The following is a 26,896-nucleotide window of genomic DNA, read 5'->3' as shown; positions in this document are numbered from 1 at the left end:
AAAAAAAAAAAAAGAGCAGAAATTAATAAAATTAAGACTGGTAGAAAAAAAATCAACAAAACCCAAAACTGTTTTCTTGAAATGATTAACAAAACTGATGCATTTCTAACCAGAATGACAGAAAGAGAGAGAGAAGATAAAAATTACCCGTATCAAAAATGAGACTGGGCACAGTGGCTCACACCTGTAATCCCAGCACTTTGAGAGGCCAAGGTGGGAGGATTACTTGACACCAGGCATTCAAGATCGGCCTGGGCAACATAGCAAGATCCTATCTCTACAAAAGATAAAAAAAAAGAATTAGCCAAGCATGACAGCACATGCCTCTGGTTCCAGCTACTGGGGTTGGCTGAGGCGGGAGGATTGCTTGAGCCAGGGAGGTCAAGGCTACAGAGAGCTTTGACTGCACCACTACCTTCCAGCCTGGGTGACAGAGTGTGACCTTGTCTGAAAACAAAAATTAAAAAAAGAAAGAAAGGAAGGAAGAAAAAGAAAACAGATAGCATTACAGTCTTACATTCTTTAAAAGGCTAATAAGGAGACACTAGGGACACTTCTACACACATAGTTTCTAGAACTTAGATGAACTAATGGACCAATTCTTTGAAAAACACAACGTACCAAAGCTCATGCAAGCAAGAAGAAACAGCTAATCTGAACAGTCCTTGAGCTATTAAAGAAATTAATTTCCACAGGGTCCCATGGCTCACACCTGTAATCCCAGCACTTTGGGAGGTCAAGGCGGGTGGATCACCTGAGGTCAGGAGTTGGAGACCAGCCTGATCAACATGCAGAAACCCCGTCTCTACTAAAAATACATAATTAGCCAGGCATGGTGGAGCATGCCTGTAATCTCAGCTACTCTGGAGGCTGAGGCAGGAGAATTGCTTGAAGCTGGGAGGTGGAGGTTGTGTTGAGCAGAGATCACGCCATTGCACTCTAGCCTGGGCAGCAAAGGCAAAACTCAGTCTTAAAAAAATAATAATAATTAATTTCTTAATTTATACCCTTCCAAAAAGAAAAACTTTAGGCCCAGATAATTCCACTAAGTATTTAAGGAAAATATACATAAATCCTGCACAACCTCTTCCAGAGAATACATGAGACACTTCCCAACTCATTTTATGGGGCCAGTAATACCCTGATACCCAAACCAAACAGAAGCAATACAAGAAAACTACAAACCAATATCCCTCATGAACACAGATGCAATGAGCTTCAGCAAAATATTAGCAAATCAAATCCAGGAGATATATATGAATAATATAACAAGACCAACAGGCGAATGGGGTTTATCCAGCAAAGCTGGCCCAACATTTGCAAACTAATAGATGTAATCTATACCTGACTAAAGAAGAAAAACCCATTGAAAGATGCAGAGAAATCAAATGGCAAAATTCAACATCCATTCATGATACAAAAAAGAAAAACAACAAAAAACAAACACCTCTCAACAAAGTAGAAATAGAAGGGCACTTCCTTATTTTTCCTTATCTTAGAGAAATGAAAACTTACATTCACACACACACATACACAAAACTGCACACGAATGTCCACAGCAGCATTACGCATAATCGTCCAAACCTGGGAACATCCCCAATGTCTTTCAACAAGTGAATGGACAAGCAAGTGTTCTGTAATCAAAAGGAACAAATGATTGACACAAAAATACACAGATGAATCTCGGATGCGTTATGCTACGGGAAAGAAACCACGTCCCCAAAGGTTACAAACTGTATGATTCCATTTATGTGCAAAAGGCAAAACCATAGTGACAAAGGACAGATCAGTGGATGCCAAGAGTGAGAAGGAGGGACTGAAGACAAAGGAACGGCCAGAGGGAATTTGGGGATGAACAGTTATATAACCCTGATGGCGGTGGGAGTTACAGGAATCTATGTAAATAGTGACACTTCTTCCCCTAAGCCCCCAAAAGCAAATTTTACTGTATGTGAAGTAAAAAAGAAAAAAAAAAAATATTTCAAAAATTTTCTTTAAAAATCAAGGGAACTGGCTGGGCACAGTAGCTCACGCCTGTAACCCCAGCACTTTGGGAGTAGGTCAAGGCAGGAGGTTGAACTCAGGAGTTCAAGACCAGCTGGGCAACAGGGCGAAGCCCCACCTCTACAAAAAAATAAACAAAATTAGCTGGGTGTGGTGGTGCACGCCTGTAGTCCCAGCTATTTGGGAGGTTGAGGTGGGAGAAGCACCTGAGCCTGGGAAGTCAAGGCTGTGGTGAGCTGTGATTGTGCCACAGCACTACAGCCTGAGTGACACAGTGAGACTCTATCTTGAAAAAAAAAAAAAAAAATCAAGAGAATTGCACATGTAAACTTGGATATCTGGCTTTAAAATTTTATTTCTATCTTTTTTATAGACAGGGTCTCACTGTCACCCAGGCTGGAGTGCACTGGCACGATCACAGCTCACTGCAGCCTTGACCTCCCAGGTGCAAGGGACCCTCCCGACTCAGCCTCGTAAGCAGCTGGGACTACAGACGTACACCACACCTGGCTAATTTTTTATTTTTTGTAGAGATGGGGTCTCATTATGTTGCCCAGGTGGTCTTGAACTCCTGGCCTCAAGTGATCCTCCTGCCTTGACTTCCCAGTGTTGGGATTACAGGTGTGAGCTGCCACCCCCAGCCCCTGGCCTTTCTTGAAAAATCAGATCTGGTAACACAAGTCTCATATTCCCCCACAGCAACAATGAGCGACAGCTGAATTCCAGCATACTGTTTAGAAAGGGAATGTGCTCTGCTCCCCAGTTAACCACGGGAAACCCAAACACGAAGTAGTTCTCCACCCCCGCCCCACCCCCACCCCAGCTCCACCTCCTACCTAGGCTGCTTCCCTTCCCGGCCCCCATAGGCATCGGAGTGGCAATTCCTGCTACCCAGGGCAATAACCTGGGCTTGGCTGGGCACCTGAAGTCGTCTATACCTGCAAAAGGTGTTTCAGGGCTTGGCTTGGGGTGGGGTGAAGTTGAAACACCCACACATAAAAAAGCAGCCACAATAGAAGGCAGACAGGAAAAAGAAGGGAGAGGACAGTAACCTGAGGGCGAGAGGGGGGCGTCTGGGCACCTGGAGACTCCCTGCAGCCGCAGGGCTGGGAAGTGCCTTCCAGCACTGAAAGTCGTGGCCCCACGTGGAGCCTAGGTTGACCTGGAAGTGCTTCTGGGGAGGGGACCCTCTGGAGGAGGTGAGGCAGCTGCTGAAGCCAGATCCTTGCTCAGGGGTGGCTACTCTGAGGGCCTTACATTCAGGGACACCTGTGGGGACCCTGGGGTACCGGAGGCATCGCAAATCCCAGGACCAGCTGCAGGGTTTTCTACAGGGAGCTGGCCAGGTGAGACGGACAGTGGGGAAGGACGTGAAGGGCAGCAAGAGGGAACAGGAGAGGGGGAGGGAGCCATGCTGGCAAAGGCAGGGACTCTGGGGTAGATGGAGGGAATGTGGGGAGGAGGAGTCCTCAAGAGATGGGGCCTAAGAGAGAACAAGCCTGAAAGACAAGGGTTTATGAGCCAGGCAAAGGGCTTGCATGCGCTTTATCCTGAATATGAGCCATAGTGAGAACAGGGGCAAGTGCTGGCCGAGGCGGAGGGAGCCCTGGCTGGTGTCAGGCAGCCTTCGAAGCACTTAAGTGTATCACTCCCAGCAGCTCCGTGAAGGAGCCAATCAGCCCATCATTCCCCGGCACAGCAGTGGACCCGATGTGCCTCAGCCTCCACACACAGCAGGCAAGGCTGGAATCCAGCTCCCCCTGGCTCTGTCCCTCTCCAGGACGGCCCCTCCTCCTGGGCTCTGGCCCCTCCTGGGGCTTCAGGCGAGATGTTCCAGCTGCTTGTTGATGCTCACTCCCCGCAGTCCAGCTGCCTGACGTCAGGGCACACAATAGGACCCTGTACTCTGGAACCGCCACCCCCAGGCCCGCTGGTGCGACAAATCACAAGGCGGCCACTGGCCCTCTCCGTCAATTCTGAGGCAGGGATGGGAGAGGAGCCAGGCTAGAGCTTCAGCAACACCAGCCTGAGACAAGGGATGAGGGAGGCATTTCCAAAGTGGGTCCCGCCAGTTCCTGCACCCTGGGCCCAGGCCAGAGCATCTGACCATCTTGCTCCCAATCCCTAAGCCCACTCCCCTCCATGTGAAGGGCTGTCCTATGGAATCAGTCACACTTGCCCTGGGTGAGCCACAGGTAGAGGGGCGACAGCGTGTGGTTGTGGAAAGAATCCTGGAGGAACCAGGGGCCCGGGCTCAGGACCAGCTCCATCATTAGTGGGACCCAGGGCAAAGGGGAAAATTGCCATGAATTTAAAGAAGGTGACCACAGAGCACTGAACCCTGTGTGACTGCACAGGCCGCATGCCCAGAAAGCCGGCTCTGCTTGGGCATCAATGATTGGACCTCGGGCACATTGCCTCTCTCAGCCTCAGTTTCTGTATCTATAATCTCTTCCGGCCAGATCACAGAGCTGAATCAAGGACGCCAGAGGCTGTAGAATGTCATGAAAAGCCAGGTGCAAAGGTGCATAGAGAGGGCCTATGGGTGATGGGTGAGCCTTCCGCTGGGAGGGGCAGGCAAAGGGGCCACTGGCCAGCTGGGAGGCTGCAGAGACTGTCCACAGGGGGGCCGAGGTGACAAAGCAGGGTGGTCCCTGAGACCCGCTGAGAATCTTGGGGATGCTGTGCTTCCTGGGCCCTACATCCAGTCCCAGCTCTACCACCAACTGCTTTACTGAGTGGTCTCGCTGAGCTCCTCCATCTCTCTGGGCCTCAGTTTCCCCATCTGGAAAATGGCAGCATTGGATAACATTAATATTGAATGTCTCTTCCAGCTCTGAAGTCTAGATGATCACAATGCTTTCAGTTAAGTTGAGGTGGGCATGGGGTTTGGGGGAGGAAGAGAAGAAAACCAGAGTGGAGAGGCAGACGGGGGAAGCAGAAGAAAAATGCCTCCATCCACTGGCGCTTCACCGCAGACCAAGTAAATGGCTTGGGGACCTTGGAGTGGGTGAGGCCCTGGGGAATTACTCAACCTCCCTCTGGGCCTTTTACTTCCTGTCTTCTATAAAGTCAAGAAGTAATGACAAGAATGGAGGCAGATCCGTTGGCCACCACTATCCTGCCCCTCCCCTCTTCTCTGTCCACGCATAGCCCCTCTGGGTCTAAGGTGCCTGCCTTCTGTCTGACCAGGTTCCTGGGGCCCGCTCAGCCTGTGGCATGAGTTCTGATTGAACCAAGCCAGCTCATTCCCCTTGCCAGGGATTGGTTCAGGCAATGACAGCATGTTATACATCTCTGGCCAATGAGCCATGAGGAGACATCTGCAGGGGGCTCTGAGAGAGGCTGTCTTTGGGGGTGGGTGGCATCCATAGGAATCTCTCCCCTCCCTGCTTCCCCTGCTGGAGAATGGACACCACTTGGGTTGACCCCGGCCAGGAAGCTCAGTGGAAGGGGACTGGGTCCTGGCTGATGCCTCTGAGCCCCTGAGGAACCAGCCCTGGAGCTGCCCTACCTGGGACCCTTGTATTATAAGAATACATTTGCCTTAGGATTTACATGATTTTGCATTGGTTCCTGGCTCCTAAAGCTGGAGGGCCCCTACTCAGTGAAGGACCTGCTGGGATAAAAGGTGGTGATGGGAGGGAAGGTGGAAGGGGCTGTGTGGCTTTGGAGTGCCTTTGGCCAGGGTGGCCAGACATCCAGAGGGCCGGCCAGCACCATGGCCCCGTGACATGGTACACAGGCCACTGCCTCCTAGGAAGTGCTGTCCCACCAGCCACAGCTGGAGACGCCGTCCTTTATGGGACCACCAACACGTCCATCCATCTGAGTCTGAGTGTCATCAGGCGGCCCCTCATTCACAGCCTGAGCCTGGGCTGACAGAATCCCTCAGGCCACCCACGAGGGCTTTGTTTGGGGTCTGAATAGGAGTGAAAGTGACAGAAGCCTGGGTGGTCTCTGAAGCAGACTGGCCTCCACATGCATCCGTCCATCTGTCCGTTCCTTCCGCAAATGTTTCCACAGCTCTTCAGCCAGACTGGCCTGTGAGGAGACAGAAAGGCTCCTAGGAAGCTCCCAGGGAAGGAACAGATGTCCTGGAGTTATTTTTGAGCGAAATAAAAATAGCCTGGGGAATAGCATAAAAGTGTGTAGGTGACTGTTAACACTGCGACATGCCCAGGGCCAGCGTAGCGGGGCTCCCAGGCTCTGGAGGCAGACGGCGCTGCGCTGGAATCCCACCTCCTCCATTTCCGAGCTGTGTGACCAGCCGCGATGACTCAACCTCCCTGAGCAGCAGCACCGCCTGGTCATGTGTCAGGACTGAAGGGAATGGCCTATCGAGAAGGCCTGGCGGCTGACACAGAGCAGCCTTGGGATAAAGGAGGCTTTCACAGGCAGAGCACGGCTCCAGGCTGGTCAGGAAGCCGCTGACACCGTGAACTTCGTGAGCTGGGACGGCCAGTCCTCGCACCTCTCCTTCCAACAATCTTTAACTGGCTGAATTTACAAAATGACCCAGGTCATTTTTAAACTTAGGGAAAGAAACTCAAGGAAGCTCTTTTCATTCTTTTGAAAAACTGCTCACTGCATTGTGGGGGAAGATAAGACAGGCTCCATCACAATGTAACCCCCTCGAAGGTGCTACCTCAAGTCCTTGCAGTTTTGGGGCCCGGAGGAGACAGACAGCCTACAGGGTTTGGGACACGTGGAGGGGCCTTGGAGGTGGGGTTATGCCGGAGTGCAGGCGGGAGGGCTGACACAGCAGGTGTGGGGGATGGGGACCCAGAAGGGGGGCTTTGGTGTGAGCAAAGGCAGGGAGGAGGGAGGGGGTAGCTCAAGGCCAGGCCCTAGAGGTGCCCGAAGGGTCTGAGGAGGCACAGCTGCTCTGAGTGGCTGGAGGGCAGGGGGAAGACGGAGGACACTCTCTTCTGGTGGAGACCAAGGGAGGGCAGCTTCCTGGCTGCGCCCTCAGTGTGAAGCCCTCTGCTGATATCTCTGGCTCTCATCAAAGTTTGAAAGGCTCTGCTCCCTGTGGGGCTTTTGTTGGCTTCTGACCCGTTATTTAAGGTTACGTGGGCCGGGCGCGGTGGCTCACGCCTGTAATCCCAGCACTTTGGGAGGCCGAGGCGGGTGGATCACGAGGTCAAGAGATCGAGACCATCCTGGTCAACATGGTGAAACCCCGTCTCTACTAAAAATACAAAAAATTAGCTGGGCATGGTGGCGCATGCCTGTAATCCCAGCTACTCAGGAGGCTGAGGCAGGAGAGTTGCCTGAACCCGGGAGGCGGAGGTTGCGGTGAGCCGAGATCGCGCCATTGCACTCCAGCCTGGGTAACAAGAGCGAAACTCCGTCTCAAAAAACAAACAAACAAACAATAAGGTTACGTGGGAATGTCTGCTCACCAAAGCGGGGTGCTGGCCTGCACGAGTTGGGCTGCTCTGAGCTGTGTCCCTAGACGCTGCCTCCTCTAATCCATCTATACTGCCCCCCCAGCCCTGACACTTCAACTAGACTCAGACTGAAAAACTCCCACCAGCCCTCCTTCCGTTCCCCAGAAAATGGAGTTAACCAGGACACCTCATGGCCTTTCAGTGAACTGAGGTTTAGCAACAGAAACAAGGCAAAACACAGTGGCTCCAGCCAGAAATTCCACTGCTGTTGCTCTCAGTACAGCACAAGATGGCAAGTGAGAAGGGCGACTTGCTCTGGGAACCCCAAACAGAATTTCAAACCTACCATGAGGCCCTGGCAGACCCCAACCTCCCTGAGCCTCAGTTTTTTCGCCTGTGAAATGGGGCAGGTACCACTCCTCACCTCATACCGTCACCATGGGGATCAGAGGGGATCTGGATTTGAGAGCTCTTGCCATAGGTGAAATACTGCTCAGGGGTGTAATGACCCCTTGCTGCCTCCTCCAAGTGTCCCTCCCTGCTGCCCTCCAGGGGCCAGGCGGACACCTATGGTGGCTGCGGGGCCACGGTGGTGGTGGTGGCAGCAAGATCCTGTCCACTGGTCAATCTCTCCCTCCAGAAACCCCACCTGGACCCCAGGGGCAGGCAGCCTGCAGCCCTGGCAGGGGCCCTGAAACCTACCTGGACTGGTGCCTGCCTGCTTCTGGGACTCACTGGTGCTCACGTACATTTTCTGGGCCAGGCCTAGCCAGAAACTGGGGACAAGAGGAGCTCTCAAGCCAATGTGGGTAGCAGAGACTAAGGTGGCCCAGCCCCTTCCTAACCGTGGTCCCTGTGGTGGGACAGGGCCGAATGGAGATTATGGTTCCAGTTTCACTGATGAAGTGAGTGGGACCCAGAGAGGTTGAGTCCCTTGCCCAAGGAGGCCAGGATGTCCTTTCTTAGGCAGTGCCAATGTGTTACATGCAGGAAGCTTTCTGAAATCCGTAAGTTTGAAAGAGGCTGGGCCAGAGTCAGTGTTTTTACCCGAGGCTTTCCTGGACTAAAGTGAAGAGGAAGCAGGCTCCGTTTCCACATTGCTGGACCAACTGCTGGTCCGGAACACCCTTTCCTCCCTCTGTTTGCCGGACGCGGGGTGGGGCCCCTGCTCTGGAGGCCTAGAGCTTTTCTCCCTTACACAGAACATTAAATGGGCCATTTCCACAGCAAAACTGGCATCTGGGCAACAGGAGGGTGGTGGTGTACGTGGTCAACCCTAGAGGGTGAAACGTCTCAGTTCCCTCGCCCCACACCCCTGCCTGTAGCTCCTGGGTGCAGCTGCCAGCATTGATGCACTCACGTGGGGAGGGAAATTCTGGTGGGATCTCCCTGGGTCCTCCAGGGACCAAGCTGCTCCCCAAGTGGAGGAGAAGCTGGGCGGCTGGGGCCCTCCCAGAGCCCCAAACGAGGCGAGGATGATGGCCAGAGGGGCTGCCTGTCTCAGACTCTCTAGCCCTCACTTCTTCTCTGCTGCAACTGCGCCTTTCTCTACAGTCTGAGTAGCTGGGCCCATGGGAGGCACCCCTGGGCAGCTGGGAAAATTCCTTAGGGCCCAGCTGGCAGGGCCAAGGGGCACATGGGAGGTTTTGAGTCTACTCATTTTTTGGACTCTCTGTGAAAAGTTCTTTTCCAGCAAGCACAGCAGGAGCCGAGAGGCTCCATCCATGATTGAAGCCCTGATTTATAATTCAGACCTCTTTCCCAAAAGAAAGTGGCTCGGAGGCCTAGGGTGGAGGCAGAGGACCAGTATAATGGGGTCCTGGGCATCAGAAAGGACTCAGGCGTGTGGCACATGTACACCCTCCCCCTGGTTTACCCTCATGCCAGCCCTTGGAGGGAGGTTACTAGCCTCACTTAATAAACCAGAAAACCAAGACTCCAGAGAGTCAGAGACTTGGCCAGGATCTCCTGGGTAGGAGGGAGGAAAGCGAGGTTTGAGCCTGGCATTCAGATCCGGGCCTGCGTGTCCTGCATTAAACCCTGTGCCGTCCAGGGTGGAAGGATGGGGGGATCTCATCCTGTCATCTCAACGCAGCTCTGCAGAGCCTGTTCACCAGGATGGGGCCCTGGAAGCTGCATTTTCCAAGGCTTCCCCTGGAGATTCTGAAGATGAGACCCTGAGAGGGGAATCCAGATTGGGTGGCTGGCAGACCTCACCCAGGCAGGCAGTGGCAGGGGGCTGGTCCTCAACCTGGGCCCTGGTCTTGGAACTGGCAATGCCCTCCAAGGCTGGCACAAAGGCGGTAGGTGGTGGCGGTGGAGATATTCCCAGCAGCAACAGTGGAAAGAGAGGGACTGCCATCACCCCTTCCCAGGCAGACTCAGCCCGCAGCAGTCACAGCCCCTCCAAGAGTGTGATACCATGCCCCGCCCCCTTCAGCCCCCTCAGAGCGGCACTGGGATTACAGGCGCGCACCACCATGCCTGGCTAATTTTTGTATTTCTAGTAGAGATAGGGTTTCATCATGTTGGCCAGGCTGGCCTCCAACTCCTGGCCTCAAGTGGTCTGCCCACCTCAACCTCCCAAAGTGCTGGGATTACAGGCGTGAGCCACCACGCCCAGTCCAGCTTACACTCTCTTCTGCTATGCAATACCCCCTTTTCAGTTTACTCCTGTATCTGCAGCCACAGGTGCAGGAATATGTTTCTCCATCATCATCATCATCCTGGGACCATGTGGTGGCGGCAGCAAGCACACAATCCCAGTGGCTTCTGGACTTGGATGCTTATCCCTATCCCCCCAAGAGCCCCAAATAGTCTATAACTTGTGCAGAACTTCCTCTTCTAAATATCCCCAAGGGCAGAGTCCACCCTAGTAACTCCCCTGGGTAAAGGGCTTAGGGCGCACAGGTGCTATGCTAAGTGCCCTAGTGACTCCCCGGGGTAAAGGGCTTAGGACGCACAGGTGCTATGCTAAGTGTCCTAGTGACTCCCCGGGGTAAAGGGCTTAGGACGCACAGGTGCTATGCTAAGTGCCCTAGTGACTCCCCGGGGTAAAGGGCTTAGGACGCACAGGTGCTATGCTAAGTGCTTCACCCTCCTTCTTCCATCAGCATCACGCTAACCCTCTCAGGGGAACAGTGCTGCATCCCCATTTCACAGGTGAGGCACAAGGAAGTAGAGAGGCCATCCCAGGTCACTCCCAGGTCCAGCAAGCTGGAAAGCTGGGAGTTGACCTCTGACCTGTTCAGACCCTGAGTCCTTGACCGCAAAGCCCTCCTGCCTCCTAAACCATCTAGCGGCCTCAAGAAGCACAGAGGAACTTGCTTCCACATCACAAGATTTCGGGGGCAGGGCTCAGGAGGCGCTGGGGCTCCTGGGTTCCTGGCTGGTCCCCTTGCACTCCATTTGTTCACTCACACAGTTGTCAAGTATCACTGCGCCCTGTTACGCACTATAAACCCAGCACTATGTACCAGTACAGCCTGGTGTTGGAGACAGAGGGCTGCAGAAACCCGGTGTCTGTCCTCATGGTCACTTTGCCAGCGGAACCACAGAAATAAACGCTCCTCCCTTCTCCAGGGCAGGGTGGGAACCAAGAGTACTTGGGCTGAGAGGCGAGGTTTTCCTGCATATCTGTAGTTTCTTTCTACCCAATGTCGAGCTGCCCCTTGCCTGGTAGGTGCACCCTGATTTTCCTCTGGGGAGCTGCTCCTCCCTGATTCCCTGTGATTTGGATGGGCTGCCCCTGAGGGGTGGGTGCCTGACCAGGCCTGGTCAAGTGGAGACTCACCCACTCCAAGCATAATTCTTTGCATCGACTGGGAAAACAGCAAGCATCGCTGAAACATTTAATAGATGTTGGGAAGACATTTGGTACAATTTACCATCTGGGCTTGAATAAAACTCTAACAAAAGGAGAACAGGGAAGAGAGGGGATGGTCTTTATTAATATGCAAAAGAATATTAACCTAAACCCAAGTACCGACAAGCTACTTCACGGTAGGAAGCTATGTCCCTCCACTGTAACAAATAATGAGGAAAGGATGACGGGGTTCTGCCTCCACCAGCCCTCACCAACCCTAATCCCTACTGGCTCCACCACAATCCAAGACCACACCGGGGCCAGGGAACGGCCTCAGCCCGGCTAGCTGTGTCTGTCTGCTCAGATCAACTCTGCGGCCGTCTGTGTGCACGCTTCACCTGGTCCATCATTCCTGCTCTGCTGCTTGTGATTTGGTTTCTCTGCCCACCAGGCTGGAGTCCTCCCCTGCTCCGTAGCAGGAGGCCTGACAACCTCGTGCTGGCCGCCTTCCCTCTCCATTAGCCACCTCTCGTGCCAATGCCAGCCTCAGCCTCTTCAGGATTCACCACTTGCTTTGGGACCCTGTCTGTAAGACCACAGCCCCTGCCCCGGCCTTTCCCCTTGACTCACAGCTGGGCCTGTGGCCAATGTTCCAGTGCATGCCAGTCAGGGCGATGTCTCCTGTGCCCACCCGGCTTAGCTCTAGAGAGGCTGGTGGCTCCCATCTCAGAAGGAGAAGTAATTGAACTCAAAAGAAAAGAAGACATAACAAAATAATGACTTTCAAAGTGGATGCGATGGCTTACCTAAAAATGCAAAGACATCAACCAGAAAACTGCCAGAAGTAATCAATGAATTCATACCAGTGCTGGGAGCAGAAATAAATTTACAAAAAAATCAATATTCCTATATGCTAGTGACATACAGCTAGGAAAAAAAACAATGGAAAAAAAGTACTTCATCCTCAGCAGTAATAAAACACATTAAATATTAAACATTTATGCAGTCCAATCGTAAAACATTTATTTTTAATGTTAATATTTTGCTCCTATTGGGAGGACTAAATATACTATGTAAAGATGGCAGCACTCTTTAGTAGACTGAACGCAATGCCAATTATAGACCCTGAAAAGTGTGTTACATTCTTCAAAATCCATAAATAGTGAAGACTATCAGAGGGGTTTTTTTTTTTTTTTTCTGAGACAGAGTTTTGCTCTTGTTGTCCAGGCTAGAGTGCAATGGTGCAATCTCAGCTCACTGCAACCTCCACCTCCTAGGTTCAGGCGATTCTCCTGCCTCAGCCTCCTGAGTGCTAGGGTTACAGGCATGCACCACCATGCCCGGCTAATTTTGTATTTTTAGTAGAGACAGGGTTTGTCCATGTTGGTCAGGCTGGTCTCGAACTCCCGACCTCAGGTGATCCACGAGCCTCCCAAAGTGCTGGGATTACAGGCATGAGCCACCACACCCGGCCCAGAGGGATTTTTAAAAGACAATAATGGTTGGCTTGTTTCAATTAAAAAATATATTATTCCAAGTAGTAATGACCAAAATGTTATAATGTTGCATTAAAAAGAATGATGGTGATGAGGTGTGACAGGCTGGGGAGGTAAGGTGCAATGAATCCATAGTGATACTCAGAAAAGGAAAGGCTTTTTTTTTTTTAACAGAACAATGCTCTGTGGAAAGAATAAAAATCACTATTTTGCAACCACCAGTGTAATTTACTCAGGCCAGGAGCACCAGTGGATGTTAAAATCATTGTGTAAATCAAATGCTGACACTGTCTCAAGGTATGGCCCCACAGATTACATATTAATTATAAGAGGAAGAGTACCATTATGTTGAATAGATGAGGTAGACACCACCTTAATCAAGTGATCAAACGCAGCACCCTCAAAATGGGACAAATGAACATCACGTGGCCCCTTATGAGATGCTCTGAAGACACACCACCACCTGTCCTTGCCAAAAATGCTTACTGTGTATCTAACCTTGAGGAAACAGACACATCCAGACGATGGGACCGTCTGTAGGACAACTGGCCCGGACTCGTCAGAAACGTCAATGTTATCACAACTGGGGAAATGTGATTATGAACTGAAGGCGAGGCGATGTTGCTGAATTAATGTGAAATCCCCAGGTGTGATGACGGTGCTGCACTTGGGCAGGAAACTGTTGCATATTTATAGGAGAAAGGTCAAGATGTCTTCGATGGAGATAGATGATACACGGATAGACACAGACAGATAAGAGACAGAGTGAAAGCCAGGCGTGATGGCTCATGCCTGGAATCCCAGCACTTTGGGAGGCTGAGGCAGGAGGATTGCTTGAGCCCAGGAGTTCAAGACCAGCCTGAGAAACATAGCAAGAACCCCATCTCTACAAAAAATAAAAATAAATTAGCAGGGCATGGTGGCACACACCTGTTAGTCCCAGCTACTCAAGAGGCTGGGGATCACTTGAGCGTAGGAAGTTAAGGCTGCAGTGAACCAGGATCGCACCATTGTACTCCAGCCTAGGTAACAGAGTGAGACCTTGTCTCAACAAAAAAGATAGAGTGAAAGAAAAACAAATGTGGCAAAACACTAAACAGCTGGTGAGTTGGGGTGCAGGCTCTCTGGGTGTTCATCACATTGTTTTTCAACTTTCTGTCGAATATTTTCAAAATAAAGAGTGTGGGGGAAAAAAAAACAGAAAAAAAACTGATTTATGGAATTTAGTTCTAGGTTAGAAACAAATTCAAATTATTAACAGAACTAAACGTTGAGGCCAGGCGGGGTGGCTCACACCTGTAGTCCCAGCACTTTGGGAGGCTGAGGTGGGCAGATCACTTGAGGTCAGGAGTTTGAGACCAGTCTGGCCAACATGGTGGTGGTGGTGGGCACCTGTAATCCCAGCTACTTGGGAGGCTGAGACAGGAGAATCACTTGAACCCGGGAGGCACAGGTTGCAGTGAGTCGAGATAATGTCAGTTTACTCTCAAAAAAAAAAAAAAAAAAAAAAAAAAAAAAAAAAAAAAAAAAAAAAAAAAAAAAAAAAAAAAAAAAAATTAAAAAAAAAAAAAAAAAAAAAAAAAAAGAACTAAATGTTGAATGAATCTTATAATAAATTCCAAATGAGTAAAATAAATATTTTTATAAGTGGTATAAACAAAATAGTTTATTTATTCTTGCTACAGATGGAAAATAAGTGTCTACTAAAGAAGTGATAAATATAATCAGAAACAAAACAGATGTGATATAATTAAAAGAAAACATTCACACACAGGAAAGCTTTTGAGCAATAAGATATGATTAACAGAGAGAAAGAAGAAGGCAACAGAGCAAGAAAAAAATGACAAACAGTGTTGAAATATATAAAACTGACTTTAAAATAAAGGGCAAACCAAAAACTCCCCTTGATAAATGCTCAAAAAAGATTGATAGGGCAGTTTACACAGAAAGAAATACCAAGAGTAAATAGCAACATGGAAAAAATGCCGAGTCTCATGAGCAATTAGAAATGAGAGCGTCAACAAAAGCTGCAATACCATTACACACCTATCAAACTGGCAGAAACAAATATATTAAGATAATAGTGCTGACGGGGGCGTGGAGAAACAGGCACCTTCATGCCAGGGGCAAGGCTTACGTGGAGGCAGGGGAGACAGAAGAAGGAGACACCACCATTTTTAGAAAAGGTGACCAGGAGCCCAAAGCCAGCGCCTCTGGCCAGACAAGTGAGCCAACAGGCCCTGGACTCTACCCACCCAGTGTCTAGGACGTTCCCCCTGGGGGTCAGGGGCTCTGAGATGCCCACACCTCTGGTTGGCAGCTGAGCGCCTGGGCTGGGAGCAGAGCCAGCGGTACTGAGGGAGGTGCGGCTCAGCCCAGGGTACCTAGGACTCCTCCTCCAGGCCTTCAGCAGGGAGCCTGGCTCCAGACACCCACTCCTTCCACCCTCTTGAGGGCATCACCTGGGCAGCAAAATGCCCCCTGGGCTCCACCCTGCTCACACCAGAGCAGAGGCTGAGCCCAGGGGTTGACCAGCTGGCCAGGTGCCCAGCCAGGTGGGCTGGATTCAGTGAGCTGAGCGGGCAGAACAGAGCCCTTCGCAGACAGTTACAGTGATGGGTGTAGGGCCAGTCCCACCTGGGATGAGGCAGGGGCGGGAGGGGGAGGAGCCACGACCCTCTCCAGGGCGGATTCAGGCACAGGAGATAGCTCGAGGTGGACGAAGGTCATGATAGCTCACACTAGGCAGTCACAACCAGATGTGTGTCACCGCCAAGGTCAGGTACAGAAATTTAACTCAGTACTAGTTAGCTTTCTTTTTCCTATAAAGTAGTTTAAATTTCTATATCAAGAATAATACGGCCGGGCCAGACATGGTGGCTCACGCTTGTAATCCCAGCACTTTGGGAGGCCAAGGAAGGCAGATCACGAGGTCAGGGATTCGAGACCAGCTTGGCCAACATGGTAGAACTCTGTCTCTACTAAAAATACAAAAAATTAGCTGGGCGTAGTGGCTGGAGCCTGTAATCCCAGCTACTTGGGAGGCTGAGGCAGGAGAATCACTTGAACCTGGGAGGCGGAGGTTGCAGTGAGCCGAGATCTCACCACTGTATTCTAGCCCTGATGACAGAGTGAGACTCTGTCTCAAAAAAGAAAACCCCACAATATTTGATATATATTTTTTTGTTTTAAAATAAAGAGCAGGCTGGGCGTGGGGGCTCACATCTGTAATCCAAGCACTTTGGGAGGCTGAGATGGGTGGATCGCCTGAGGTCAGGATTTCAAGACCAGCCCAGTCAACTTGGTGAAACCCCGTCTCTACTAAAAATACAAAAACTTAGCTGGGCGTGGTAGCAGGCGCCAGTAATCCCAGCTACTCGGGAGGCTGAGGCAGGAGAATCACTTGAACCAGGGAGGCGGAGGTTGCAGTGAGCTGAGATTGTACCACTGCACTCCAGCCTGGATGGCAGAGCAAGACCCTGTCCCCACCATACAAAAAAAAAGTTGGTTGGCGGTGGTTCACACCTGTAATCTCAGCACTTTGGGAGGCTGAGGCAGGAGAATCACTTGAACCAGGGAGGCGGAGGTTGCAGTGAGCCAAGATTGTGCCACTGCACTGCAGCCTGGGCAACAGGGTGAGACTCCATCTCAAAAAAGAAAGAAAAGAGCAGCTGCCCTTGGAAAGATTCTGAGAGCGAGGGCAAGCCCTGGAGCCATGTGAGCTCAGCAGGCGTGTGAGCATCACCCGCACTGGGCTCAGGGCTCCAGCTCCCGGTCAGGTCACCGAGATGGGGATCACGGGGACTCACGTGGACGCCTCCAGACTGCCGGGGAGCCTCCCTCTGGCCCTCCCCTTCTCTCCATCCTCAGGCTCCCCTCTCCTTGCCCCTGAACTGGGACAGAAGCCTCTACCTTGGCCCCTTCTTCCCCACCCACGCTACTTTTAAGCGGGTTTGTCTGAAGGTACCAGAGCCGTGTGGCCCTCTGCTTAAACCTCTTCAACATTTTATTCCGACACCTTTGGGGTAAAATCAAGCCCTGCCACCTCCTGCCTCCAGCCTGCCTGGTCGGCCCCTGCCCCCCACCCCTGCAGGTGGGCCTCTGCACAGGTAAGGTCTCACCTTTGGTATACCCCTTCCCTCCACCCTGGCAGACCCTGTTCCAAACTCAGCCCCACCATCCATTTCTGGAGCCCCACTCCAGAAAGGCTTCCTCACCTCCCAGGCAGAGCGACTATCCTGTCTTCCTGCCTCAGCCACACCTGCACAAGCCTCCGGCCCCAGCCCTCCCACAGGTCTGACCAAGGTTTCTACATCTCACACCTCCCCCACCGCAGGGAAGGAATCCCATCTTACTCATCTGTATACCCTTTGGCCCCAAACATGATGCAGAGTGGGTCCTCAAAAAATCAAAAAAAAATCTGTAAAAGAGCAGATCAGACAGCGGACTCAGAAAACCTAGAGTTGGTGGTAATGGTCATTTTAACAAACGTGTGGCATTTACTATGTCCCCTGTCGTTTTGAGGGTTCAACATGCACTGCTATTGTTATCCTCACTATACAGACGAGGAGACTGAGGCATAGAGAGGTTAAGTAACATCTCAGAGTCACACAGCGAGTAAGTAGCAGGGCTGGGTCTCAAACTACGTGTGCCTGACACCAGGGCCCAGCTCCCTGCTACTTCCCCAGGGCAGGGAGAGAACGTGAGAGCTGGCCTGGCCTGCACTGAGGTGCTGGAGAAGAGTGGACATGGGGAAGGGGCAGGAGAGCAGGATGGGGCCCGGGCCAGCTAGAGCTCCAGTGCCTCTGACTGGGGAGAATCTGCCATGCAGGCCAAGGAGGATGCAGGAGCAGAGCGTGTGGTCCAGGCGCTGACGGGGTGGCCAACTAGAGACACAGAAGAATCGGCCCCACACAGCCTGGACCTGCAGAGGACTACCTACGGTGCCTGGCAGGAAACCGGAGCAGTCAGAGAAATACATGCCTCCCAGGGCCGTGGAATCACCATCTGAACAGGAAGTGGTGCGGATGCATGATTCCAGGTGTAGTTCGCTGGCAGCCTCCCTCCCGCTGAAACCTCAGGTCCTGCTGGCACAGCCTCCTTTCCCCACCCAGTGCTGGGGTAGCCCTGCCTGTGGTGCCCATGGGAGGGCCCCTGGCAGTGCCCACCTGCCCTGCAGAGCCCAGAGCTACTTCTCATCTGTGCTCTACCCAGTCAAGACCACCAGAGATTCAAATTCCCCAGCCAGAGGAAGCCTCAAATTTCAGATTTCTCCACTGTTAGATTTCTGAAACTCAGATCAGGTCATTCTCTCCCTCCCCTGACCTTCTAAGACCATAAGACCCCCAACTGCAGGAAGCTAAGAAGGCAGCTTTAGAACCTGACAGACCTGGGTTCAAATCCCAGCTCCTCCAGTTACTCAAGACCCTGGACAAGTCACTTCACCTCCCGGAGCCTCCTGGTTACCTTGATGATGAAAGGGATTAAGAAATACAAAGGCAGTCCGCAAGTTGGGTGGGTGCTGGCCTCCTTGGGTCCCCATATCCTCCTGTCCATGGAAAATCACCAGTGGCTGCAGGAGACTTTGGTCATTGCACAAGAGAGCCTGTGCCTGGAGAGTGCGGGTCAGACAAAGGGGTCGGAGGTGCAGTCTTAGAACTGAGGGCAGCTCAGTGCCCGCGTGGGTCACGGGGCACGGGGGTGAAGAAATGATGCAATAGTCACCTCCCGAACTGCTGAGATTATAGGCGTGAGCCACCACGTCTGGCCTAGGAATAAAAAGCCTTTCAATCTGGACATGTATTAAGGGTAAACGTAAGGGATATTTCCATAAAGTCAACTCTATGAAAGTGTCAGCGCATTTATGCAATAACTTGGGGCTAGGTGGACAGCAGTGACCTGGGCACGCCATATGCTGTTTCTAGGCAGCCGCCATGTCCCCTCCATCCTGCCCAGGTGGGTGTGGCTCAGCTCTAAGAGTCAATCCCAGGCTGGACGTGGTGGCTCACGCCTGTCATCCCAGCACTTTGGGAGGCCGAGGCAGGTGGATCACAAGGTCAAGAGTTCGAGACCAGCCTGGCCAGCATGGTGAAACCCCATTTCTACTAAAAATACAAAAAATTAGCCAGGCGTGGTGGCACATGCCTGTAACCCCAGCTACTTGGGAGGCTGAGGCAGGAGAAGTACTTGAACCCAGGAGGCAGAGGTTTCAGTGAGCCAAGATCGCACTTCTCCACTCCAGCCTGGGTAACAGAGTGAGACTTCGTCTCAAAAAAAAAAAAAAAAAAAAAGAGAGTGAATCCCAGCCAGCTGTCAGGTACTCCTTCTGCACTGTTCCTGGTGGCACTGCTCAGGGCTGGGGTGGGGACAACTGCTGGGTGGGCCGAAGGGGTGCTGCAACAGGAGGGGAAGGAGCCCCCCACCCCACACTCCAGGGCTAAGGCAGAACCCCATCCGCCACAAAGATCTGTGAACACCCTATACCTGCTGGCAGCAGGTTGCCCAGGCCGGGGGGCCATGTCCAGGAGCCTGCTGCCCACCCCAGCTCCGCACTACCCTCCAAGGCAGTGCTGCCCAGCACCGACCTTCTCAGGCAGCAGGATCCTGCCCATGGAAAAAGGGGTGTCACTGCAGCCATCCACCCCCATCCTGGGTTCCTGGGCTCCCTAGTCCCCACCCACCAGCCAGGGCGGCTCGCAGGAATCTTCTGGCCCAGCCTGTCCTCCCTCTGCCTGGTCCTTTCTCCTCCTTTGCCTCTTTGGTTTTCTTCCTGGTGCTGGGGAAGGTTCCTGGCCCTCAGAGCCAGGGCCAAGTCTGAAAGCCACGCTGCTCGTCCAGCCTCATGGCCCACCTATACGGGGGAGCGTCCCACTTCATGGGGTAGATGCCCCTAAGGGAAGCTTGTGGCTGGTTCAAGCTTCTCTACCCAGTGAAACCCCTCCAAGGGCACGTCCTGCTGATGGAAAGGGCCGACTCTTCCCCCTACTTGCGGCTACACGTCCCCCATTCAGGTCTCACCAGTGGAGGCAGGGATCACATCCACCATAGCATGGCCCCCCAACACCGATGCCCCCTCCTCCAGAACTCCAGTGTCTTGAGAATGACGCTGGAACTCAGCAAGGTTTGCCAAATGAATTCAGGCTTCATCAAGAGTGTCCGACAGGCCAGGTGTGGTGGCTCACGCCTGTAATCCCAGCACTTTGGGAAGGCCAAGGCGGGCAGATCACTTGAGGTCAGGAATTTGAGACCAGCCTGTCCACATGGCGAAATCCCATCTCTACTAAAAATACAAAAAAATTAGCTGGGCGTGGTGGCACACACCTGTAACCCAGCTACTCGGGAGGTTGAGGTGAGAGAATCACTTGAACCCAGGAGATGGAGATTGTAATGAGCCAAGATGGTTCCACTGCACTCCAGCCTGGGCAACAGAGTGAGAGTTCATCTCAAAAAAAAGAGTGTCTGACAAAAAATTAGCTGAGCATGGCGGCCTATGCTTGCAGTGCCAACTATTCAGGAGGCTGGGGCAGGAGGACGGCGTGCGCTCAACAGCTCGAGGCCGCAGCGAGCCAGGAGGCACCCCTGCACTCTAGCCTGAGCTACAAAGCCAGAGTCTGACTCAATTACAAAAAAAATAAAGAAAAGCCAAGGTGGCGGGCGTGTCTGATAAGATGGATGAGTTCCGGAGGACTTTCCTTCTCACCTAGCCTCCTCCCAGCACAGCCAGATTGGTGGGGACCAGAGGCCAGAGGGTGCTCAGGTAGGCTTCATCCTCCCACCCCAATGCAGAGTGTGGTGCCACGCACCCATCCCCACGCCCCAAGGGACCTCAGCCTTGGCCCCACTTCCACGATGACCTCCAACCTCGGAAGCACAGTTCCCAGAAGCACAGGAAAGAGAAGGCCTCTCCAGGCCCACTCCTGTCCTGCTCTCAGCTCAGGTCCCAGGCGCACCCACCTTTCCCGCCAGGCTCAGGGCACCTGGGCCTTCCTTCTGACAGGCCAGGCTTGTCTCTGCACAGTGGCCTCATTAGGGTGGGGCACATGGAGGGGCCGAGGTTTCAAAAGAGCACCTTTAACTACCACCTTTTAGGAATGGCTCGTTGGGACTTTGCCGGCCTTCCAGGCCCCTGTCAATTCTGCACCCCCCGCCACTGCCCAAGTCAGGATGCTTTTCCTCTCTTACCATGTGCCACAGTCCCCTGAGGAGGCCTCCTGCCTCCATCCCTGCTCCCCACCCCTGTTCTCACACACACATCCGCTCCTGGCCGCCTGGGTCTCCTCACTGCCTATGGGGAACCTCTGATCTGGCCCTGCCTTCCCCTCCACCCCCTTCCTCTGGCCACAGCTGTGGAGGACACAGTTGTATCTTCCCCATTACCCAATCCCCACTCCTGAGCAGAGGAGCGTTAGTTCCAGGTGCTCCTATCCGTGGAAGCCCATGTATCTCAGAAGACATCGACCCAGCCCCAGGGCTGGCTCCTGGCTGGTCTCAGCCCATCCTAGCACCCCGATTCCTTTGCCATTTTAAAGACCCAGGCTTAAGGCAAGTGGCACTGGCAATTCCCCCACAGCAGGCATTAACTCAGAGAGGACCTGAGGACCCAGGGAGCCCAATGGGGCCTGTCATTTCATCTCCAACAGGGCAGGACAGGCCCACTGCCCTGAGAAGATGGTGCTGTGTTCATGCATGGCAGAAGCCCACTTGATTATTCTTATTTCCATTTCTCTAGCAAGAAGGATGGCCTTCAAACCGGAAAAGGAAGAGGACCTTGCTGCAGGGAAGTGTGGTCCGGGACATCTCTGGCTGCTTTCAACGTCTGCCATTCTCTGACTGTTGAGAGGACACAAGAGGGGCAGGAACACCACAGCTGGTTCAGGAGGGTGGGTTGAGAACACAGAGGCCGGTGCCAGATCTTGACCTCAACCCCTAGCAAATCCCCAGCCAGAACAGCCTCTCAAAGATGCTCACAAGTGTTTAGAAAATAATAATAACCACAGTGAGAACACCAGCAATTCTGATGTTATGCCCACTCTGTGCAGATACTGGGCTGAGCCCTTTGTATGTATTAACTCAGCCAAACCCCACAATAACCCTATGGAATGGGGACTCTGATCAGCCCCATTTGATGGATGAGTAAACAGAGGCCTAAAGAGGTCAGAGAGACGCCAGGCGTGGTGGCTCACGCTTGTAATCCCAGCACTTTGGGAGGCCGAGGCGGGTGGATCATGAGGTCAAGAGATCGAGACCATCCTGGTCAACATGGTGAAACCCTGTCTCTACTAAAAATACAAAACATTAGCTGGGCATGGTGGCGCGTGCCTGTAATCCCAGCTACTCAGGAGGCTGAGGCAGGAGAATTGCCTGAACCCAGGAGGCGGAGGTTGCGGTGAGCCGAGATTGCGCCATTGCACTCCAGCCTGGGTAACAAGAACGAAACTCCGCCTCAAAAAAAAAAAAAAAAAAGAGGTCAGAGAGACAACGCAATACATCAGAAGACAGCATGGGGTCAGGACATTGAGCCATCACGTTAAGTCCTTGTCAGAGTCCTGCTCCCCTGGCATTATCGACTTTCAGGTCAGGGCAGTGGTGCGCCTCCATCACTCCATCCCTCAAAAACCTGCATTTCTTTCTTTTTTGTTGTTGTTGCCACAAAAAAAAAAAAAGGAAAAAGAAAGAAATGCAGATTTTTTGTTGTCTCACTCTGACACCAGGCTGGAGTGCAGTGACGCAATCTCGGCTTACCACAACCTTTGCCTCCTGGGTTCAAGCCATGCTCCTGCCTCAGCCTCCCAAGTAGCTGGGACTACAAGCATGAGCCACCACACCCAGCTAATTTTTTTTTCTATTTTTAGTAGAGATGGGTTTCACCATGTTGGCCAGGATGATCTCCATCTCCTGACCTCGAAATCCGCCTCAGCCTCCCAAAGTGCTGGGATTACAGGCGTGAGCCACCACGCCTGGCCTGTATTTATACAGTGTTTTCTGTTTGCATCTGCTCACCTTAGCCTCCCAAAGTGCTGGGATTACAGGCGTGAGCCACCACGCCTGGCCTAATTTTTGTATTTTCTGTAGAGCTGGGGTCTCCCCATGTTGCCAAGGCTGGTCTCAAACTTCTTGAGCTCCAGCGATCCTCCCACCTCAGCCTCCCAAAGTGTTAGGATTACAGGCGTGAGCCCCTGCGCCTGGCCCATTGTCTCCCGTTTTCTGCTGTGATGCCTAGGTCAACACAGCAGAGAAATATCAAGGACTAACTAATCCATAAATAACATTATTAATTAAAGTTCACACTTGGTCCAGACTTCCTGTTTTTACCTAATGTCCTCTTCCTGGTTCTAGGATCCCATCGATGATACTATATTTAGTCATCCTGCCTCCTTAGTCTCCACTTGGCTGTGACAGTGTCTCAGCATTTCCTTGTTTTGGATGACCGGGACCATTCTGAGAGGTACTAATTAGGTATTTTGCAGAACGCCTCTCAGTTGGGATTATTCTGGTGTTCTTCTCATGACTACACTGAGATTACTGGTTTGGGAGGAAGACCACAGAGGAAAAGGTCTATTCTCACCACATCACACCAAGGGTATATGCCATCATCATAATTTGTCACTACTGATGCTGGCCTTGATCACTTTCTGAGACAGTGCTTGTTGGGTTTTTCCACTGTACAGTTGCCCTTCCCCCCATTTTCCAAACTCTACCCTTTATAAGGAAACCACTACAAACATCTCATGCTTATAGCGGGGAAGTTATGCTTCACTTCCTCAATGGGGCAATTATCAACATATGTTATTTGGATTTCTTCTATATGAGAGATTTTCCTATTACTTATTAATTATTCACTGTTCAGTAATTTATGTATATATGTATATTTCATTATGGCCGCATGGATATTTATTTCATACTTTATGACCTCAACCTAGTATATTTTGGTTTCTGCAAAGCATTTGATCCTGGCATCCCTGGTATTCCGGGGATAGGTGGTAAACTGCGGACAATCAGCTCTAGGTTCACTGAACCCCATATCTAATAAATGATTATTATCCACCCCAGGGCACCAAGCGGCTGGGAAATCAGGGTTGCTGCCTGATTTTTAAACAAATGAAATAGAAACTGTCAGAGTACACTTTTTGTAAGGGAGCCCTCCCCCCGGCCAGAAAAATAACACTCCAATTTTGTAATGCATCAATGGATGTGATGGGTGGTGAGCAGAGCTGCCAAATCTATTTCCATGGGTCTCGGTCAACACTGTGTGAGCAGAAAATCACCCCAACAAGTGCCTCGGGGCCCTGTCCATGGTCCTGCCCTGCATGTTTAACCAGCCTTGTGGATTCAGACACATGAAACACTGCGTCTCAGGCCCACAGGCACCAGCACAGCTGAGAGTGACAGAGGCAGGATGTTAGATTCTTTCTCTTGACTGATACAATGTGATGAAATGAACAAGATGAAATTAAATGGGATTAAGGGTCAAGTAACAGGTTTAGATTCAAGAAATTATTGACACAGACAACAGGCCCGATTGCTTCCACAAGCCAGGATTATTAAAAGAAAAAGGAATTGTGGTACAGTAAGAGAGAACAAAAGTGACAACAACCACATACACTGCACAGTCCTGGAGAGGAAATGGCAAAAATGGACATTTTGGGGTCAAACAGGGAAATCTGAGAAAGGTCTGCATATTAAACGAGATGAAAATTTATTGAAGCAGAAAAGTGATGATCATTTACCAGGAATAAAAGTAGGTTAGAAAATAGTATGCACAGTATGATCTCATTTTCTGGAGAAAATTGACATATAAGCACAGAAACAGCTCTGTGAAGCTCTGACGGAAGTGTTGCCGAGGCGCTGCCTGACAGATAGGACACATACTTTTGTATTTTGCTTGTCCCTATTTCCAGTTTTCTGCCGGGCATATCCACCGCCTCTGTAATAATCTCAGAGTATGTTTTTAAAAGAAAGAAATCACTGACCCTCCCCCAAGGGTGGGGAATTCCTGGCTTGGCAGAGTTTTCTAAAACAGATCCCTGGAGGTTTCGGTGGCCAGAAACTTAACATGAGTGGAGCGTGCAGTGCCCAATTCAGAGGCAGTCCCACCCTGAGCTATGTGCATATGTGTGAGGATTTCAGGCTACAATAGTCCGCTGTGGGGGGCGGGGGGAGGTCTGCTGGTCCAGCCCTTTCATGTTATTGCTAGGAAAACTGAGTCATAGAATTAGTTGACGGCAGCGTTAGGGCCAGAAGCCAGAGGTCTGGCTACTGGGTCATATGGAAATGGTATAGGACTTCATGATCTGGGGTATTTGCCTTGGAGAAGGGAAAATGGGAGTGAGGAGCTGGGAAGGAGAGAAGGGGCAGGAGTGCTGCTTTCAAATATTTAAAGGCTGCCCCGAAGAAGAGAGACCCAGGTGAGTCCCTGTGCAGAACTGCAATGACCCACTCCCAAGCAGGTCTGTCTCTAGAGTGTATGAGGGAAAAGGTTCACGGCGGGGAGAAGTGGGTGAAGCTTGCCGGGCTAGTGGCTGAAGCTGGTGGCCCCTGCCAGAGGTTGCTGGGAGACCCTTCCCACCACTAAGGCTCTGTGGTTCCAGAGCTCCAGGTTTCAGCCAGAGCTGGTGGCTTCTTTACCAGGCCTGCAGCCTATGTCCTGAGAGGAAGGAGCAGGGCCATCCACATGCCAGAAGTGTGCTCAGCCTGCTCCAGATGGGAGCCACTGGGAAAAAGACAGGGCCTGACTGGCCTTTGGGGAAGGAGAGGGGTCATGCTGGCAGCAGGCAGTGCCCTGCAGCAGAGACCTGCAGTGGGCAGTCTGGGCTCTCACAAGCACTAGAGTGGTGCTTCCTGGGGTGGGTACCTGAGTTCTCACACGCCGAAGCTGCCTCCCTCTCTTCTGCCCACTGCTCTCAGCAACTCACAGGTCCTGGCCCGTGCCCACGTGTGGGTGGAGAGATGATTCTCCATCGTCTCCAACTGTCTGGTGACACGGAGGCACAGGCCCAATCTGGCCATTACCCAGCATCCCCCATGTTCTAAAATGCCTGACCTGTCCTGGGAACACAATGCCAGCCAGTGCCCACTTGAGGCCCGTGGCCCCGGCAACCCCATGCGGGGGCGGAGGCCTTAGGTGGCCTGGAAACCCACTTCTCAGGGAAATGGCCCAGGGAAAACCCCTGACCATTTCAGCCAGGTGGGTGTCCCGTCCTCCCTTTAAGACACAGTCCCCAGTCCCCATGCCGGCGGCACCAGAGGACACGGGTGTAGTGTGCATTCCGTGATAGGACTCCGTCCACCCGGCTGGCGGCACCAGCCGTCCGTTTCCAACCCTGTTAACAATCCACAGCAGTCCTGCTTTCCCCAGATAGACGCGGCCTCACCTCATGAAAGCCCCTGCTCAGCCACCGCTCCCTGAGCCTGGCTTTGCCTGGCCTGCCGCAGCCAACACAGCCAGCTGCGAACCCGGCTGCCCAGCAGAGCCTGAATGAGAGGTCACTGGGCCGGGAATCCACCGTGACCCCAGCAGACACCTCCTTCCGCGCCTGGGCAGGGTGGGTGCCGCCGAGGAGCCATGGCTGCGGAGCGCCCCTACCTGTCCCTTTAACCCTCTGGCCCGGCCCAGCAGGGCGCACACAGATCCCTGCATCTCGGTCTCCGCAGCGGGGGGGGGGGGGGGGGGGGGGGGGGGGGGGGGGGGGGGGGGGGGGGAGCCTGGGGCCGGGTTCTGACAGCGCTCTTCCCCAGACACTGGGGGATGTGCAGACGACTCAGAAGGACCCGCACGGCCGCGGAGGGAAGGTGGGCGCAGAGACCACCCTGGGCGTGAGGCTGACGCTCCGGGCTGGGGAGCCGGGGGAAAAGCGAGGGCCCGGCTGGTTTGGGGATGCCCGGGGAAGGGGGCCGAGGTCCTGGGCTCCGGCGGAGGGGCGGGCAGGAGGGAGGCCACCGCCTCGGGCCGCGCTGGTGACCCGGCTGGGAGTTGGGGGAGGGGTGGCGGGGCCGGGACCGGGCTGGGGCCCGCTTACCTCCTCGCCCTGGCCGAAGCGCAGTCCCAGCGCCGCGACGCGCTCCACGCGCAGGAAGCCGTCGGGGTCGCGGCCGCACACCTCGAACACCTCGCGCAGGCGGCGCACGGAGCGCAGCAGAGCCGCGGGGGCGCCCGCCCAGCCCGCGCCGCCCGCCATCCGGGCCCGCCCGCAGCTCAG

General features: G+C 52.6%; 1 protein-coding gene across 1 annotated transcript in view; it reads right to left on the bottom strand.

Annotated features, from left to right (window-relative positions):
• The window catches only part of RAB11FIP4 (RAB11 family interacting protein 4), a 134,914-nt gene extending 108,039 nt beyond the window's left edge, over positions 1 to 26,875 (bottom strand). Inside the window, 1 exon segment of the mRNA XM_017542058.2 lies at positions 26,717 to 26,875. Coding sequence (XP_017397547.1) covers positions 26,717 to 26,875 — 159 coding nt within the window.
• Positions 26,876 to 26,896: the final 21 nt, after the last annotated feature.

This window comes from Cebus imitator, unplaced genomic scaffold (assembly GCF_001604975.1).
Source record: "Cebus imitator isolate Cc_AM_T3 unplaced genomic scaffold, Cebus_imitator-1.0 Scaffold140, whole genome shotgun sequence".
NCBI lineage: Eukaryota > Metazoa > Chordata > Mammalia > Primates > Cebidae > Cebus > Cebus imitator.
This window is presented reverse-complemented; position numbering and strand designations above follow the sequence as displayed.